General features: G+C 40.5%; 1 protein-coding gene across 2 annotated transcripts in view; it reads left to right on the top strand.

Annotated features, from left to right (window-relative positions):
• The window catches only part of STK32C (serine/threonine kinase 32C), a 253,014-nt gene extending 234,471 nt beyond the window's left edge, over nucleotides 1–18,543 (top strand). For both annotated transcript variants that reach the window (XM_089510208.1, XM_089510207.1), the window contains 7 exons: nucleotides 2,777–2,866; nucleotides 5,307–5,410; nucleotides 5,534–5,650; nucleotides 11,841–11,966; nucleotides 12,148–12,279; nucleotides 15,958–16,025; nucleotides 17,181–18,543. In XM_089510208.1, the coding sequence (XP_089366334.1) occupies nucleotides 2,777–2,866; nucleotides 5,307–5,410; nucleotides 5,534–5,650; nucleotides 11,841–11,966; nucleotides 12,148–12,279; nucleotides 15,958–16,025; nucleotides 17,181–17,319 (776 nt within the window). In that variant the 3' untranslated portion in view covers nucleotides 17,320–18,543. The remainder of the gene's footprint in view (nucleotides 1–2,776; nucleotides 2,867–5,306; nucleotides 5,411–5,533; nucleotides 5,651–11,840; nucleotides 11,967–12,147; nucleotides 12,280–15,957; nucleotides 16,026–17,180) is intronic.
• The last annotated feature ends 1,195 nt before the right edge of the window (nucleotides 18,544–19,738 follow it).

The raw sequence follows: 19,738 nt of genomic DNA, 5'->3' as shown, positions 1-19,738 counted from the left end.
GTTGCACACAGATAAAGCAGAGAAGTTGGCAGAAGTATCCAGTGTGCAAGATGGGCAGCATTTGGATACACTAGGAGCTCATAGGAAACAGACAGGACCAAGGTGGCACTTCAGTCAGCCCTTATGTGAGCAAGACTGAGCTGCATGAGCATGTGCAGCAGGAAAATCATGACCAAAATTTCTAGGACTTACATTGCTGATAATTGCCATCAAATCAGCTTCAACTTATTGAGAACATTCTGAATGAGAAGCCTCCATGACATTTATCAAAAGTTCTGCTCAGGTCCTGCAAACTCAGAGCTGTGTTTCCTTGACTGTATCTGTCCATACACATGCAATTTTCTTCTCTTCCTGCTGCCTCCCACTTTGCCAAGCATTATTGACTTTTCAAATAAAACTTCAATAGCCTCTGTTCATTTTAGCTTCTAAAGATGCTTTAGTCTTGATTTGCTTCAGGACCCATTATTGTTCATTTTGGCAGTGTGCGGTATCCACAGAACTGTCCTCCAGCACCACATTTCAAATGAGCTGATTCTCTTCCTGTCAGCTTTCCTCACTGTCCAGCTTTCACAACCATACATAGAAATCAGAAATAAGATGATATGGATTGATATATTAAGGTATATTAAGTAAATTAAGGACACCTTGACTATTTCACTGTGCAGTGTAAACAATTTCTAATAACAGAACTCTTCCTTAAATTTGGATATTTATATTTTAGAAAACTTATTTCTTTAATTGAAAAACTGGAGAAAATATCAGTGATGACTGTAGTGTTCATGTTGTTTCACTGATGTATTATGGTGCATTATTTCTTATCTGTGATACTCAAGAATCTGAATTGTATAGCTAGAACATTAAAAGCCTTGACCAAGTGCTTTAAAAAAATTCTACGTACGTTGGAATCAGAACTTGGAAAATGTACTTTTATGGATTACAGCTCTAAGAAATCCCAGCAAGAATTAGTATATAGTAAATAATTTCCAATCTAGGCATTTTCTATTTATTTTTATTACTGAGCCCTCACTTATTGCCAGCATCTGCAAACTCACAATGGAAAATTAGAATGTTGTAATCATTAATTGTAATGCAAATAGAGGTTATTTGTATACCTATACTCATATTTACATAATATGGGCCATGGTCTAGTACAGAGGTTATTTATTTAGGGCTATTGAAACCAGTGGGTTTAAGAATATTGTGCTGGGTTGATGTTAGTCAGCACATGAGACAGTGGTCCAAAAGACATGGCAGAAATAATCCAGTTTGAGGCCACTTTAACTGCCCTGGCTCAGTGCTACAAAATCCTGGGAATTGAAGTTTATTGTGGCACCAGAGTTCTCTGATAGAGAAGGCTAAATGTATCACAAAACTACAGTTCCCAGAATTCCCTAGCATTGAGCCAGAGCAGTTAAAGATGTCTCAGACTGGATTATTTCTGCAGTGTGTTTTGGACTAGTGTGGTGTTGCGGTTTGAGCATTAGACTATGACCAGAGTTTGAATCCCGACTTGGCCATGGAAATCCACTGGGTGACTTTGGGCAAGTCACACTCTCAGCCTCATAGAAGGACAAAGGTGAACCCGTTCTGAACAAAGCTTCCCAAGAAAACTCTGTGATAGGGAGTCAACACATAAGTAAATTCTGCTGGTTCAACATGCCTCCTCTAGTTGAAAGAGCAGTAGGATTCAGACCAGAATACACTGTAGGAATTTGGAATGAATAGTTCATAGGAGTCTGGGCAGCTGCATCCCAAAGAACTAGCAAAGCTTTGCAACCTTCTTCTCTCCTACAGGGGATTTTTGCCAACAGTTTCAATAGATGCCCAATCACAAGGGCTAGAAACTCATATTTTTGAACGAAAGCTGGGTTTTCAGCCTGTAGGATTCTACAGCAGATACAAAATCTAGTGTCTATAACCATGGTGGCAAACCTATGGCACACGTGCCTCTCTGGCACACAAAGCCATTTCTGAGGGCATGTGGAGAGATGGGAGGGTGGGGAAAGACTAGGAACAGGTGTGTGCCTGTTCCTCCTTTCAGAAGTCCCACCCTTGGAAGGCAGAAGTCCCACATCCAGAAGTCCCATTTCCCCAGAAGTCCTGCCCCCTCCCACCACCGGGTAACACCTTTGTGTTTGGGCACTCAGTCTCTAAAAGGTTCGCCATCACTACTCTATAACCAAACAGGAAATTGCTGTGATCTGTTTTAATGGGAGCTGTGCTTTTGCACAATGCTTGCAGGCTAGAGAAAGCATGCTACTGTCACACTGAACTCAGGTGGGAATAATTGTATTTTTGTTTATCACTGTAAAATCAACAAAATTTAATCTTTTAAATATTGTTGTTAGTCCAGCAAAACTTTGATAATGTCACCTCGTTCACATTATCTCTTAGGAAATGTATCATTTCCATTTCCTACCTGGTAGGTTTTTACTTTTTATTATTTTAAACCAAAACAGTTTCTTGTGTGTATCATTTTAACTTTTCTATGTATTATTTTATTACTGATGCTGGTCTTTGACCGTAGTAAAGGAATTCATTCATTCACATTATCTCTTAAGGATAAATTTTACACTTATGCTCATTCCTGATGCAATCCTCTCCATCCTGTTACTCTTGGGATATGTTGGACTAAAGCTCCAATCATCCCCAGCCAGCATGGGGATGGGGACAGCTGTCTTACAATGTCTTAGTATACAGTAAGTGTTCTCTCAAGTAACTTCTCACCAAATAATGCAGAGCTTATAAGTTTACATTGTTCTTTTTTCTGTTTAAGGACATGCACACCTGACAGATTTTAATATTGCAACAATTGTCAGAGATGGTGAAAGAGCAACTGCTTTAGCTGGAACTAAGCCATATATGGGTAAGTAAACATTTCTCATTTGTCTTCCCTGCAGATATTTTCATAATAAGCCATTTGATCATACTCCTCCCACATGGGGAGTTCAGATTTGAAACAACTTTCCTGACACAGCAGTCAGTTCCATTGGTTAAAACCAGGTATAGAAATCCCAGTAAACCAAGTGTGAAGCAAAAATGCTACTTTTCCTCAAATCATAGAGAGCCAGCCTAGAAAGTGTTACTTGATACTTGTACTTAACAATTCCACATTTGGTGACTGCATAAATGTGGAATTGTGACTGCACTTGTGGCTGCACTTGTGGCTCATATTAAGTGACTGCACTTGTGGCTCATATTAAGGGGAATAATGTGCCTTGTATGACACATATGAAGCATGGTATGATGTTGGTGACACATAAAGTCACATTTTAAGCTAGAACACCCATATCTTTATCTCCCCGGGCCATTTTAGGCCCAAGAAATGCCTTTTTAAGAACACTGTTTGCTTCCTATTTTTAAAAAGGTCTCTCAAGGCCCTGAAATGACTGGGGGGGGGGGGGTTACAGTTGAGGTGAAATGTTGCAAAAATGACTCATAGAGGATCTTGGGGACCATAAAAAGGACCTTGGACACATATCACCCAAACTATCATATATTATTCAGTGTAGGGTTTTCCCATATATCCTAACAGTTGTTTATCCCAGAGTACAACAGGATGTGCATGCAAACACTGCCTGACATTGCTCCCAATCTTCTGGGAAAATCTAGAGCAAAAGGTGAGTTTTTTAAAAATTCACCTTAAGGGTTTGGTGCTGAATTTGCCAGATATCATCTGGACAGTTCACGCAGAACAGGCATTGGGCTCTGCATCATCTGAACTGATCACCCTAAGGCATGGTATTTGGCCTGTGCAATCATGGTCTAAGGCATATCCAACTTCAGTGGTTTTTGGGGCCAGTTTTCCATTCCAGGGACCACACAGGATGCCAAAAATACCCGAAAACAAAATTGGAAGAAACTTGAAGTCAATGTGTCATTTTGAAGAAGAGGTATTTTTTAATATTAGAAATTGGAGGATGGCCTGCAGCTTGGATGTCCTCAAGGGTGCCGTTTGCCTTCTTTTTTTAGTCAAAAGGCATGTCGGGTATTTTTTAATATTAGGGGTTGAAAGCACAAAAACAGCAATTGGGAGGGGCTGTGTGCCCCCACATTTTGCAACCCTGGTTATAATACATACTCTAGGCTGGTGGGATGTCTGTTCCAGGACCAGAGTGTACTAAAAGTCTCTCCAGCTATTGGTAAACATTTTCCGAAATAGCTTACTTGAAGGAGACAGGCACAGCAGGCTGGGCATTTGGAGGCAGACAGTATCTTTGCATCCAGCACTGTTTTGCCTCAGTCCCAGTCTCTCCTAAAAGAAAACTTTGATCTTTGGAAAAATATGTAGCTTAACCAGAGTTGTAGCTACTATTGGAGTGGGGGGACAAAATGAGGGCATTGTCACCCAGATAACAGTTCTGCCTACACAATGAAAATTTCCTTCAGACTCTGCATTTCTAGCATTGCAGTAACTTACAACTTCAGCTATATTCAGAGATACAATTTTAGGCATCCAAAGAAAAGGAGAAGACAGTTACCAAAGGAATGCAAACACAGCAAATATAAGAGTACTAAATGTGATCAATGTTCAGTGTCTCATTCTCTGCAATGCTAGACACTGGCGGACTGAAGGAGAATTTTGTGGGAGTCAGAATTTTTATTTGGTATGGAATTATCTCATTTTGCCACCACTCCCATAGCTACACCCCTGACATTAATGAGGAAAGTCATTACTCAGGAAGCCAATTTGCCTTCTCATTGGAACACTGGACGCTGCCAGACCTATCTGTCCATTTGTCCCAAGTATGGTCAGCCCTAACAGGAAACAGTTCCTCGGGTTGTCAGAGAGGACTTTCTTTTTTAATTGTCAACATCATCCATGCAGATCTTATGCTTTACCACTGAGCAACTCTTCCTTACCACTTACAGACTCTAGGACAGGGTGGGTATTTTGCTGACTTCCAGATGTTGCTGGACTACATCTCCCAACCAGCATATCTTGTAATGAGGGTTCATGAGAGTAACAATCAACCAACAATTTGCCCTCCCCTACTCTAGATCATAAAGCTGCTATTAAAATCCCATGTATCCCAAGTTTTCATCACAATGTAAAGCAGATTTTGAATTTTGTACTTAACATTCCCATTCATCCTTCTGAGTCAGGTCCATATGTGCAATTCTTGTTTTATAATCTCCATCCCCCAACCCTTGGAAAAGTTGGCAAGAATGCAGATTTACACCCATTAATCTGGGAGTAAACCCATTTGAACTGAATGGGATTTCCTTCTGGGTAAATGTGAAAGCTCTTTACTGCATGAGCAATGGAAACATTCAACAATACTCCCTCATTTTTTTTTTTTCAGCTCCAGAGATCTTTCATTCCTTTCTGAATGGTGGATCTGGTTACTCTTTTGAAGTTGATTGGTGGTCACTGGGAGTGATGGCGTATGAGCTCCTTCGTGGATGGGTACCTGCCATGTTCTTTATTTTTAAAATATATTTTAGCTTGAAGACCTTGCTCTTTTAGTCTTTATAATCTTTCACAGTAAGCATAGCTTTTCATATCTTGTTTCCTTCTTTTCCCCCTCAGAGGCCTTATGATATCCACTCCAATAGCCCAGTGGAATCTTTAGTCCAGTTGTTCAGCACTGTCAGCGTCCAGTACACAACAGGATGGTCAAAAGACATGGTGGCATTACTGAGAAAGGTAAAGGACTATCTCCCCAATAGAGCTCTCAATTATTCATCAGTGCAAAGCAATCAAGAAGAGCCTTGATCCAGAGGTGGGAGCACACAGTGATTTGCCCAGATATTTCTGCATTAAATAAAACATGAATTCAGTATTTGTTTGCTCACATGCTTCCCAGACCAGAATATGTATTATCCTCACTGGATTAGTACAGTGTTTATGTATGTGGGGTGTCTTTTCTTTTTAGTGTGACTAAGGACAACAAATAAGTTAAACTTTTAAAGGTATATTTCATTCATTCATTCACTTATTTATTTATTATCCTGCCTTTTCCACTTAATACCTAAGGTGATTTACAGCATGGTTCAAAAAGAAGTACAGCTAAAACCATAGTAAATTGTAATACTAAAATGCAATTAAACAGATGGTGATATTAAACCAACAGAATTCTTTTTTAAAAAACTTCAAAGGGAGAAAATATACAGCAAGCTCCATTAAAACCCCCAAAGCTAGATCAGTATCTATATAGTGACCTCCATTAATGTATACATCTATACAACAACCTCCGATAAGAGCCCCAAATCTCAATCTGTTGCCAAAACCCTACTTGAACTAAAAGGTCTTTGGCTGCCAAAAGAAAAACAGCAGGAATATATATGATAATATATTACTGTAAATATATATTAATAGTATTATAATCATCTTAATTATAGTAGTAGCATTGGTTTTAATAATCCTTCTCACCCCTTTCATGTGGGTTTATTCCTACACTACATTTTCAGAGATTGATTGGACAAATAAAAATTGTGGAGGAGTGGTGCAAACCCCATGTTTCCAAGGTGGGTTATTTGGCTCATTGTCCCACAGAAGTTCTCCGCTTCTGCTATAAGAGGACATACTAGCTGCATGATTTCTGAATGAAAGCACTCCTGTGAGACAGTGACAATATACCACAACATTTTGTTGCAGATTCTGCTTATATATGAGACATGGACATCCTATGGATTTCCTATAAAGAGTCTGTATACTAGTATAAATGACCTTATGACACATTTCTTTCACAGTAACAGCCCCTTAATGTGATGTGTCTTGTTATGTAATGTTTCTCTATTTTGATGAGAGAGGAAATTCTTCATTTTATGTTTGCAAATGTTGGATGTGAGATGTCAGCATCCTGTAAAAAAAAGTACATCCATGTAACAGTGGAAGTAGATAAGTGGCTCCAATATAAGAAAGTGTCAGAACAATATACATAATTAAAGTTTGATTTTAAAAGTGAAGTTCCATTACGAAATAATGCCATGGAAAGTTACTCAGCAAGAGCACAGATGCCCTCTGCTGGATTGGTATAGTAATGTGGCTTCAAAAATATTGTCCATAGAAATGAACATACAGTAATATATTCATAGTATAGTAAATCTCTACTGTATGGAGAAAATTATAGGCATATTTCAGAGGCTTTTTCAATGCTTCTGGCCAATATATATTGTTCCCATACTTAAAATAAGCAACCAAACTGAGATCATGTTTTCAGTAAAGTGAGTGGAACAGTGACAAGGTAAATATTGGTTGAATCACTACCTTCAGTGACAAAACTACCAGATTGCATCTTGACTGCATGGAAGAGTCAGTCTGGATCCACCCAAAATGTGTGTCACACCATATGATTTGTGTTTGTTGCAGTACTGTCATCACACTTAATTATACAGGGACCAGAATGATAGACTCAGGTTTTATCAGAATTTAAAATATTTGGAAAGGACCTTAATCCAATGTTTAACAGTGCTGATTCTGAATGCTGAAGGTCTGAGGCACTGAACTTAACATTCTCAGCTAGGTAGCAAAAAGATGCCTACCTGATCCAAAATGATGCCTACCTGATCAGATTAGGTAGCAAAAGGATACCTACTTGATCCTTAAGCAGTGCTGCCAGTCACCATACACCAAAGTTGGTTAGCCTGAAGCCTTTGCTCCATGTGTGGGCCTTGGACTACTCTCATCTTGTTTTTAAAAAAGCAAAAGTGATCACTTTGGTCTCTTCAAAAGCAATCTGCCCTTTTCCCAGGAGTCAAATAGTTGAAAAGAAGAGAAGAGGTGTGCACAGAGACAAAAGGGATGCAACCCACTGCTGACTTTTTCTCAACACATCACTTCAGAAATAATGCAGCTGTTATTGGCAGAAATGGTGTCCACTCCAGCAAGGACAATACTGAGCAAGATAGATGAAAAGTCTGGCCAGCTACAAAGTAGTTTCCTTTGCAATGCTCTTGATTCCCTATTGGGACTTGCCTACCCAAATCAAGCTTGACTGATGTTTGAAAGTCCAGCCCTGTCTTCCTACTGTAGAATTGTGTGAGGCTGTTTTCCATTAAGGATTAATTGGGGGAAAACAGAGGTACCAGTTTTGTATAACTGGAACAGCCATATCACCCAAACAGTTTGCAGGTGACTGGTTGTGAAAAAATCCCGATCAAACTCCATTCTCTACCTAAAGATATAGACATGTTTGTTTCCAGTCGGTAACAAATCGATATTGCCCCAGTTCTCATTGTGTGAGCTTTAATGAAAAGAATGGTGTTACCTTTGTGTACACTCCATTGCCAGAATGTAGAAAGGAGCCTTGGGAGGGAAAAGGCATTGAGCCAAAACCACCCTGGGAAGCTTTGCTCTCTTATTCCTCCCAAATCTAAGAACAGAGAAAGCAAAGGAGAGCCAAGAGCAGCTATTGTATTTGGAAAGAAGACAGCCTGGCAATTTTTAATGTGATTGGCATGGCATTTTGTATTCTTTGTTCTAAGAGAGATTCAAATGTTGAATTGAACAGGTGGTATGGTTCTCACAGCCCTGCACCATGTGGAAGCACAGAGTTAGCTTGAAAGCACCCCATTCAAAAAATATATCTGTCCATCTTGCACAAGGGTGAGGTGAAGCCATGTGCCACCCCAAGTGTTCATGCAGGACAAGCATTTTTAACCTACAAAATTAAGATTGCCAGACTGAAAACTGCCAGCAAGCCAGCATGGTGTAGTGGTTTGAGTATTGGGACTATGGAGACCAGGGTTTGATTCCCAGCCTGGCCATAAAACCTCTTGAGTGACCTTGCACAAGTCGCATGCTCTCAGTCTCAGGGAAGGCAATGCAAACCTCTGAAGAAATCCTGCCAAGAAAACCCCATGATGGGTTTGCTTTAGGTCAGGAATGACTTGAAGAAATGCAACCAACATAAGACTTGAAGGAACACAACAACAACAACAACAACAACAACAACAACAACATAAGTCAGAAATGACATGAAGGCACGCAACAAAAGACTGAAAATTGGAGACTGTTTTGATTGTTGTGTAGAAGAGGAGATTTTCACAGGTGTTGCTTATTACCTGATTGTGAGACAAACAGCACCTGTTGAAATTCCATCTTCTACACAACCATTAATGCTACAGGATCCTTCTCCAGATTTCAATCTGACAATCCTATGGCCAGTAGCTCTGTGGCATTTTGGGAGGGCATTCTAGGAAGTCTTTGGACTATTCAGGCCAAAGATGAGCACAGATGAGCAGGGGTCAAATGACAGCAATTTAAAGAAATTATCATTAGTATTGCACAGACACTCCCAAGGCTTCCAAGGCACTATTTGTCATTCAGAAGGCCAAAAATCTGGAGATGGAAAGGAAGGATTGAAGATGGTCCTCTAGTAAAGCTAGTCAATGCAGTCCCTCAATCCTTAGCAGTTGTGCTTCCAATTTCTGCCATGAAATAAGCAAACATTTATTTCATGATAGAACAACAAAAAAGTAATAATCCTAGATATTTAGCCTGGTGTAGAACTGACCCAGTAAGCTCACTGTTTATGGTCAGGAAAATGGTGACCAGAGCAATTCTAAGGGTTAGTACATGTGTGTGTGGTGAACTGCCATTTCCAAACCTCTTCCTATTTGTGCTGGCTGGGCTAAATGGTCTTGCAGTGGCCAAAATCTTACACTGGGCTTATGGAGCATAAATATCTCCATCCAAAGTTATGCTTTGCCTGTTCTTGAATGGCAGCATTGCACAACCAAATGTGTTTCTGGACCTCTTTTTACAATATTTTATCTATTTACTTCCAGGATTTATGTCCTGCCTTTCTCCTACAGTGGGACAATGTTTAATTATGATTCAACTTGAAACGCCATGACTCCATCCTGTGGAATCCTGGGATTTGCAGTGGAAGGAGGGATATTTAGAATTCTCAGCCAGAGAGCTTTAGTACATCTGCAAACTATAAACTACAGCGCACCTTCAGCTTACGGGGGGTGGGATCCATTCCGGACCCCCCCCCCCCACGTAAGCTGAATTCTGCACATGCTCAAGCCCTGTTGGAATGAATGGGGCTTGTGCATGCAGTGGCGCGGCAGCACGGTGGCACAGCAGCGCGCACACTGCCCCTTGCATTCCATGCGGCTCTACACAGGTTTGAGCGTATGCTCAAATCCACGTATAGCGTGCCCGCGTATGAGGCATACTGTACAAGATTCCATGGAATGCAGTCATGGTAGTTTCAGTGGAATCATAGTGCTATAATTGTGTAATGTGAAAGTGCCCCTGAATACACAAGTGAAGGAATAAAATTTCACTAATAATAATAAAAATAATAATTTTTATAGCCCGCCCAATCATGTAGAATCAGGGTGGGTTACAACAATAAAGAAATACAATATGACAATAAGAAACCTACAGTATAATGCAAATCAATTAAAGGTCAAATAAAGTACAAGATTGCAAAATGAATATAAAAAATACAGTGAACATAATCCAAAATACAAAACATAGCAATCCAAAATACATAAGTTAATAATAAATAAGATATAACATAACATATTAATCTAACTAACAATTTCCAACTCTCCCCTGGTAGCCAAAAAAGAAAATGCTATACAGTATAAAATACAGGGCAACAATAATACAATAACAATGGGAGACTAGTCCCTTATACTTCCACCAGCATTAACTAATAATAATTCTCTCAGTTTAAAATAAATTAAACAATTAAAACAGTTCAAAACCCAGTCAGATGCCACACTCCGCCTCCGCCTCCTTCTCAGTAGACTTTTGTGGGGCTGTAGATGTGCCGGGGTGATGGTAATTGGAGCTGGCATTTGTAGAGCACCACTCTCCATCTCTGCCTCCCTCTCAACAAGTTCCAGAGAGGCCGAGTTACCTCAGCGTCACACAGCTGGCCCTTGCTGGTGCTGGACAGGGGGGTGACCTCCAGGTCTGACTTCCTCTCAGGCTGGTGGAGGATGGTCCAGAGGAGAAATGCTGAGGCTTTTAAATTTCACTAGCACCTCCAATACACTCTAACTAGTGACTTATCTAGTGATCAGTTAGACAACTGGCTGGAGTAAATGCACATTCACAAAGCTTGCCACTGTTAGAGTTTGGGAGGAGAAGTTGCTGAAGATCTGTAGAGAAAGTTTGGAAGGAAACAAGTAGAAAAGGTTGTGTTAAACATTTGAACAAACTTTTAGGTAGTGATTGGCACATGCATTGGTCTTCTATGCAACCCTTCAAATATCTACTAAGGGATGTGATATTTTCACAGTGTATGACTCTGGGGATTATCACACGGGAGGGACAGTGTCCTTCTCCCGTCCCTAAACTCGGTTAATCGCACAATTGGGGATCACATCCCTGCATGCTTCTCCCATCCCGTTCTTCTCTCATGGGTTAAGTGTCATGGAGCTGTCATTTTATATTAACGGGAACTCCATTTAAGGATGGAAGAAGGATGCTGTCCCTCCCATGTGATACTCTCCTCTGTCCCATGATTTCAACTTCAGATGATGGTACTTCTGCTATCACAAAAATTGGAGCCTTTTTTCTATTGGCCTGAAGTTTGGCCATTATAACGGTCAAAGGCAAAGGGGGTGTTAACAGAATGTCTGCAAGTTTCATTATCATTTATATAGAAAATACCTAAGTTACAGGCAGTAGAAGTCTGACTGGCTCTTCTATTCAAACAGAGGTACAAATGAATGAACTAATGGACAAATACAATTCCATTAAATGAAATTCCTATTCCAATGGATAAAAATCATGCAAATGAACTGTAAAAATTAAAATGAAGGGGAAAAGGAGCCTGTCTCCATTGCCTTCACGTATCTTATGAGACTATGAAGAAACAGTTTTGTCAAGATAGCTTTATCTCACTCCTCAACATTTCCTATTTCAGCTTTTGACTGTCAATCCTGAGCATCGGTTTTCAAGCCTAGCTAACATCCAGACTTCCTCCTACTTATCCAATGTGGATTGGGATGAAATCTGCGAAAAGAAAGTAGAGCCAGGTTTTGTTCCTAACGTAAGTAAAAGCAATGTGTACATTTGCTTCTGTCCCTGATCCCTGTTATTTGCAAAGAAGGCTGCACTATAAAACCAAAGATTTCCCTGTGGCAAACCAATGTGGGTTTGGTAGGCACCTTGAATTATCTGACTCGTCATTCCCTTGGGTTTGAGGCAATACCTTGTTCTGATTATAACAGAAAGGCCGCCTGCATTGCGACCCCACCTTTGAGCTAGAAGAAATGATCCTGGAGTCACGGCCACTGCACAAGAAGAAGAAGAGGCTTGCAAAGAATAAATCTAGGGATAACAGCAAGGACAGCTCACAATCAGTAAGTGACTCTTTTCAGTTGCCAAAATAGAACAAAATGTTGGAATATCATGCTTTTGTACACAGGAACATAAGGAGCTGCCTTATATTGAATCAGACCATTACTCTATGTAGTCCAACTTTGCTAACTGACTGGCAGTATCCTGTCCAGCGACTAACTGGGCCTGACCCTGCTTAGCTTTCCAAAGCCAAACAAAATTTAGTGTGTTTTAGCATAGTTTGGTTAGTTATTTTGCATTGCTCCCCTACCCAGAATAAGTCAGAACTCTCTCCTAGAAAATCCAGTTCTGCTATGCTACTGACCAAGTATCTATTCTTTTTTCCCTTTTAGTTATGGAGCCCTGGTGGCACAGTGGTTAAATGTTGGTACTGGAGCCACTCACTCACAGCCACAAAGTTGTGAGTTCAATTCCAACCAGGAACTCCAGGGTCAACTCAGCCTGGCATCCTTCCAAGTTCACTAAAATGAGTACCCAGCTTGTTAAAGGCAATTAGCTTACACATTATAAACCACTTAGAGACTGCTTAGTTCAGTATGAAGCAGTACAGAAATGTAGCTGCTATTGCTATTATATGAGAATGAAGAGTATTTATTTCAAAAAATCTCAACTTCTGTTCTTTGATTCTCTACCATATTGGACTGTCAAGGGAATAATGTTTGCAATGGCAGAGAACCAGACTTTTGTTGAGCAGTATGTTGTACCAGCTGCTTATACTGCTGCAGTTTTGAGGGGGGGGGGTCCTGATCAATACAAGCATAACTTAAAACAGTTTAAAGTTAAGTTTAGAAACTTAATTGTTTTTAGAAATTTGGGGTTGAATGGGAAATATATATTTATGTATTTTAATGATAGATCTGTGTGTCCCCTTGTGTGATTTTTTAAAAGAACAGATTAATGCAGAAGTGGGGTAGAATGGACTGCTGAATAACCCTGAATGACTCTTTGAGTCATCTGTGTGCATTTTGCTTGTGGATAACTCTTTAGATCATCAATGTGATGTAGTGGTTAGAGTGTAAGGCCAGAACTAGGGAGGCTCAGGTTCAAGTCCCTGCTCAGCCTTAAAGCTTGTTGGATGACCTTGACCTGTTCATTCTTTCTGAACCTGATCTACTTATCCTCCTGTTATGAGAATAAAAATGGGGAGGAGGACCATGAGTCAAGCCAAGATATAAATATACCAGCAGTGTTCCTGAACTGGGTGTCACCCAGTGCAGGAGTGGGGCTAGCAGGGGCAGGACTTCTGGAGGCTTCCAGTAGGTGGGGCTCTCCCCGCACTGCCCCTCCATGCACATGCTGGAGGGAACAGTGCACAGGAGACGAAGCGCATGGGGGGACAGGACAGTGCGTACAGTGTATGTGGGTGGAGGAAGATACCCCATCGAGCACCAGATGGGGCCGAGGTCTGGGCGCCCGATGGAGGCTCTTCAGAGCAAACAGCCGGGCTCCTCCTGGGTCGGAGGGGGGCAGGTGTGACACTAGCCCAGCAGGATACTCAGGAAGAGGAGAGGGATCGCTTTGGTACCTCTACCCAGAAAATGCCCAGGAGGCAGGGGGCAGCTTGACCTCCCCCAACAGGGAGCCACCAAATTCACTTTTCCAGCCCCCCCCCCCAAATCTGCAGCTTCTCTCTCTCTCCCTCCCATTCCTGCTGATTCCTCCTCCTCCTCCTCTTTTCCTTCAGAGGTCAGAGGGACGGAGCATGAGGGATGGTGTGGGGGGAGGCTGACTGGGTGTCAGCCCCCCTCCTGGGGTGTCACCCGTGTGCTCTGCACACACCCCGCACACTACCCACTACTGAAATATACAAATGAATAAGTACAAAAATTACATGGACCAGAAGTATTACGTTATGGGTGAAGATCTGATATCAGTGAGATGTAATGTAAAAGTTGTGCAGGCAGAACTCCTCTCATCCTCTCCATGACTCAACTTTTCACTGCTGAAGCCCCAGCTTCATAGTCATTCAGTGACCAGTAGAGCCATTCAGTGAACAGTGGAGGATATCAGAGAAGCATTGGTCCCAGAGGATGATATCATTGTTTTGCCTCTGGCTATAGGGACATAGCCAAATGCTTCTCCAATTCCTCCCAGTTTCCATTGGCCACTAAAGAAGCCAAAATGTAAGTCTTGGGGGAGGGTTGTCATGTGAGGTTGGTAAACACTTTCAACCACTGCAAGAATAATAACATCAGCAACAACAAAAAGGACTCCCAGTGATGTCATGGAATTCACTAACAAAATGCATCACATGATGTTATTTATTTTTTACATTTCTGTCTCAGCCTTTGTCCAGGGAACTCAGTGCATATATGCAACAATACTCTATGGACGTGCAAGCTAGGTTGAGAGATTGGAAATATTACTTTGTGACTGGATTGTCTGAAAAGTTACCTTTTTAGAGTTCAGGTTATTGGATGATCATGTTGGCTGGGTAAATACTGAAGTTTGTAGTCCAAAATTGTTTCCATATTTTGATGACCAGCTCAAAGCCATCCAGTAACCTTCATGACTGAATGCAGATTTCAGTACTGGTCTCCTGGCTCCTAGAGTGACACTTTGCCATGCTACCATACGGCTTGGGTCCAGGCTACTTGAAAGACCATATCTCCCTGTACGAGACCCCTAGAGTATTGAGATAATCTGGAGAGGCCTTTCTCTCTGTCCCACCACCTTCTCAGGCACATTTGCTGGGAACAAGAGAGAGGGCCTTCTCTGTGGCTGCTCCCAAGCTTTGGAACTCCCTCCCTAGAGAGGCAAGGATTGTGCCATCCTTACTATCCTTCCAATGCCAGGTAAAGATGTACAGACCTTTTAAGCTGAGAAGGACTGGGTTTTTAATGCTGAACTATGGCGGGATACAAACCGCCGCTTTGCGGCGTTCCCCCCCCGGCGCCATTTGCTCCCGCGCGGAGCAAAAAAGAAGCTCCATTTCTTTCTTCTCCATTTCTTCTTTTCGCGGCGCACTGATGACATCGCGAGGAGCTTCGGAGCTTCTTTTTGCGGTGCCTTTATGACGTCGCGAGGCGCCTGGCGCGGACTCGCGACATCATAGGCGCCGTGACACATCTGGACGCTATGCGTCCAGTACGTAAAGATGGCGGTGCCCATGTGGAAGGGGCGCCACCATCTTGTACGTATTGTATACGTACTAGGGTTAGGGGGGTGCGGAAGCACCGCCCCTTCCTAACCCTAGTACGTATACAATGCGTACTATATGGCGGTGTGTATCCCGCCTATATAAATTTTAATGGCTTGTATTTTAACATGTTATATTTTAATTTATAACTGTTTTAATTCTTATAAAAATTAATTGTTTTTTTTTTAATTTTTATATTTATATAGTTTAATATTGTTGTACTGTTTTTAAATTGTATTGTTTTCTACTGTTGTTCGCCGCCTTGATTCCCTGCATTGGGAGAAGGGTGGGATATAAGATAATAATAATGATAATAATAATACCACAATATATTGTGGGGAATGTAGTTCCAAAGTAATCTAAAGAAAACCAAAACAAAGGAAAGCATACAATAACCAAGATTCTGGGTAACAAAGATAAAATTTTCTTCCTTTATTTTATGTTAAGCTTTTATACTCCCCAAGTAAACATCTTTCATGGACATAGGGGTACAGCAGTGTAGATTTTGAAAGTGTGTTAATTGTTTTGTTTTCTCTAATAGGAAAATGACTACCTCCAGGACTGCCTTGAAGCAATTCAGCAAGACTTTGTAATTTTTAACAGAGAGAAGTAAGTTTGGGGACATGATTCATGAGGAAGGGGGAGAGGGGGTTGTTTTCATTGACTTGATTCCTAAAATAATAAATTACTCATGGAAAGAGGGTGGATAGCTGATCAAAAAGAGATCAGCATTCTAGAATACACAGAGATTTGTTGTACTAAATTTTCTCTCATGCATCAAGAAGGCATTGTGATTTTTCAAGTTTTACAAATATCGCATGGCTTATGTATTTTACTTCTTTCACTAATTTCTGCTGACTTGTCCATTTTTACTATTAATTAAGTATTCCTTTCCTGGAATTCTGAATCTGAAATACATCAAAATTGGGGTGGCTGAGATAGTGGGTGGCTGAGATAGTGACACTTTTGCTTTCTAGTTGCTCAGTGTACAAAAAATTTGTTTCATTATTTAAAAATATTATGTATAAAAATACCATCTGCCTATGTGTATAAGGTGGATAGGAAACATAAATGAATTTGATGTTTAGACTTGGGCTCCATTTCCAAGATATCGCATTATGTTTATGCAAATATTCCAAAATCCCAAACACTTCTGGTCCCAAGCATTTCAGGTAAGGGAAAGTCAACTTGTATTACATTTTTCACAAGGAAAGTTCTTCAACATATCTCTTACATTATGAGATCCAACCTCCCATATTAAATATCCCCAAGTGCTTTGTCCCTTTCCTATCTTACCGAAAGCTCTTTTAAAATGTTCCTAAATCATAGCTTAGGTGTCAGTCCATGCATTCTGTTCCAGTACATTCACTCTGTGTACAAAGAAAAGAGTAAGATTGTGCCACTGCCCCAATTTTTCTATGCTTCACTAGTCCCTGTCTGACCAGTTTCACTGCTGAAGATCTAGAAAGCTCTGGAGTCAGGTCTACATTCTGATTTATATTGTTATTTTTATTAACAACATGCCCCATAAAACAAGTTCCGTTGTGGCTAATGAAATAAACATAATACACTATAAAACAGTAAAAACCATCAGATTTAAAACATGAGTGGAGACCCTGCAATTTGGGAGATTCATTGAAAACCATCCTAATTGTCCACAGCGCCATTCAACATCCCTTTGTGGCATGCTTCATCATCTTAAATAATTGTTTTCATGACTGTTTTGGCATGTGTATAATCAATACACCCTTCTATTTTATACAGGTTGAAGAAGAGTCAGGATCAAATGAATGAGTCAATTTCTCCTCCGGAAACCACAGATGAAACTGAGACTGAAACAGAATCTGAAAATTCCAACCTGAATATGTGTAGCTCAGTATGTTCTTCCACAGGCAGCAGCTAGGACTACTGGGATGAGGCAACAGGGCCAAAAGCTTGCACATTTCTTGAATAAATCATTCTCAGGTTGCACTGACATGCAGATGACAGTACATTAAGTACTTTAGTTGAGATTTGAAAAAATAAAAGAAGGGAGTCACACAAAGCAACACTGTAGAGCCACAGCAGAGGAAGATAGTTCTGATAGAACTCATGGATTAAAAAGATAGCCTGTTATTACCTGATACTTTGCTATGCAACACACTGGCAAAAACCGTTCCTTTCTTTGCCCTTTTCTTTTCACAGGGACAGATGGTGACCTGAAGTATATTTTTCAAGTAGTAAAGGTGGGAGACCAGACCCCAAGTTTAGGTCCAAGAGAGTACAGATCCCAAGCATGCAAAATGGGATGGCATGGGAAGGAAAGAATGCAAAGACAATTGAAAACTCACTTTCTGTCCTGATACTCCAGCTGATGCATGCAAGATTGTCTCTTGGTACCTTCAGAACATCTGAGGGTTCTTGCAGAGCATGGCAGCTGTAGGGAGAGGTCGAGTGACATCTTGACGATGCTTGATTTTCCACGAGTCTATTTTCAGTGTAATGGAAGGCTTTCCAAGGCATTTGCATATGTAGGGCCAAATTCACTGGGCTCTTGCACCTGAAACTTTAAAATGATGTAATGTTTTCTAAACAGAACAAGGGAGGATGTTTTTTAAACGGACCAAAACTTGTCTCAAAGTTATTCTTCTTTGCAAGGAACTGAGTGGGTTACAAGCATGTGCTTAGAAACAAATGTTTTCTTCATTCATATGAAGGAGCAGGGCACAAAGTTGCCTGAACTGAGATAGGATACTTAGATAATGATACCCTAATTTTGGCAAAAGTGATGCCTTGATGTTTCTCTCTGTTTACCTTGTTTTAAGTGTAATTTAAAGTATTGTATATACATTTCTAGCATTTGTCTTCTCATGAGGATCGGAAAAACCAGATGTTTGCTCCAGCTGTGGATATTGCCTTTTATAATTGTTTCCCTCTTTGGCTGCTATCTTATACACACTTACCAGAGTATAAGTTCCACTGAACTTAATGGGGCTTACTTTTGAGTAGATATGCATAGGATAGCATTGGTAATGGCTTACTTTGCTGTAGAGTGGTGTTAGGTCACTATTAAAATGCTTAGAACTTTCCATTCTAGGATAGTGAATACATGTGTTGTACATAAAGCTTGTAATTGTTTTCAGTCAAACTTTGTTATCAAGTGTCTAAAAGATTGTCCTGTTTTCATTAGAGTTGTGTTTTTCCTGATGGAAAATGGAGTTAGCATGCTTTTAGAGTCAAGATATTTTTTTTCTGCTCTCCTTTTGGAATTGGAATTCCTGCTACAAGTGTGCCAGGCTTGACTTATGGTCAGCCTGAAAGCAGGAGTCTTTACAGCCTTATTTTTGAAGCTACAACTACCTCTGTAGCTGTGCTGTATCAAAATCCTTTCTATGTCTCTGTTGCTACAGAGCAGCAAGAGTATAAAATTCCTACCAACTCTTCATACCAACCCACACAACAAATGGCATGACAAGTCTATCACAATTTTATATGGGCAACAACCAAAACATGTTTACCTTTCCACAGTTTTATGTGGATGCTGGTAAAAAATATAGTGTATGAACAAAATTTCATACGAAATACTACAAAAGACATTCAGGTGTGCTGGGCACAATGTGTTGGGCACAAAGACGCCAAAGGTTTCCTGTTAATTGCTCCATTGTTAGCAGGCTGTAGCCAGATAACCGGCATGTCAATTCTACAGTTCAGCTGTAGAATTTGTTCAGTTTTGGTAGTGTTGCAAGTGTCATTTCCTTGGGCTTGTAGCGGAGTAGCTCTCAAGCAGACATAAGACTGTTTCAGGTTGCGCTATGCCAGCAGCCATCCTAGCGCAGCACAAAAAAAACCCCTAATGTTCACTGCAGGCATAGCCAACCATGCCAGCAGAAATGTTTATAGAGTCAAAGTGCCAACATAGATAGTCAGCTGGTCACAGAACACACTGTTCAGCTGCATTAGCACAAGAGACTATACATTAAACACTGTACAGCTTTAATCCCAAACTTAAGTATGGTTTGGCAATTGTATTTCCTATTTACCTGCAGGGACAGATTCATCAAAGACAAATTTAAAATGTAGAATTTTCAATAGCTATTTCCAAGGAGTGTTTTGGAAAGAATGTTCTATATAGCTAGCATTGTGTTGAGTGTTCTACCTAGATTTAGACACAATGGCTATCATCTTACAATTTTGTCTCCCTTGGTAGCTGTAGTTATTGGTGAACAGAGAGCCCAGTGATTTTTTTAAAGGGGAAAAAAAACCTAATTAACTAGTTTACAACTGTATTGTTTAGATAAGAAAAGATACAGAACCTGACCCAGCTACAATCTATTGATTTTGAT

Source organism: Sceloporus occidentalis, unplaced genomic scaffold (assembly GCF_023333645.1).
Source record: "Sceloporus occidentalis isolate IW3139 unplaced genomic scaffold, rSceOcc1.0.p SCAF_2, whole genome shotgun sequence".
In the NCBI taxonomy this organism is placed as follows: Eukaryota; Metazoa; Chordata; class Lepidosauria; order Squamata; family Phrynosomatidae; genus Sceloporus; species Sceloporus occidentalis.
This window is presented reverse-complemented; position numbering and strand designations above follow the sequence as displayed.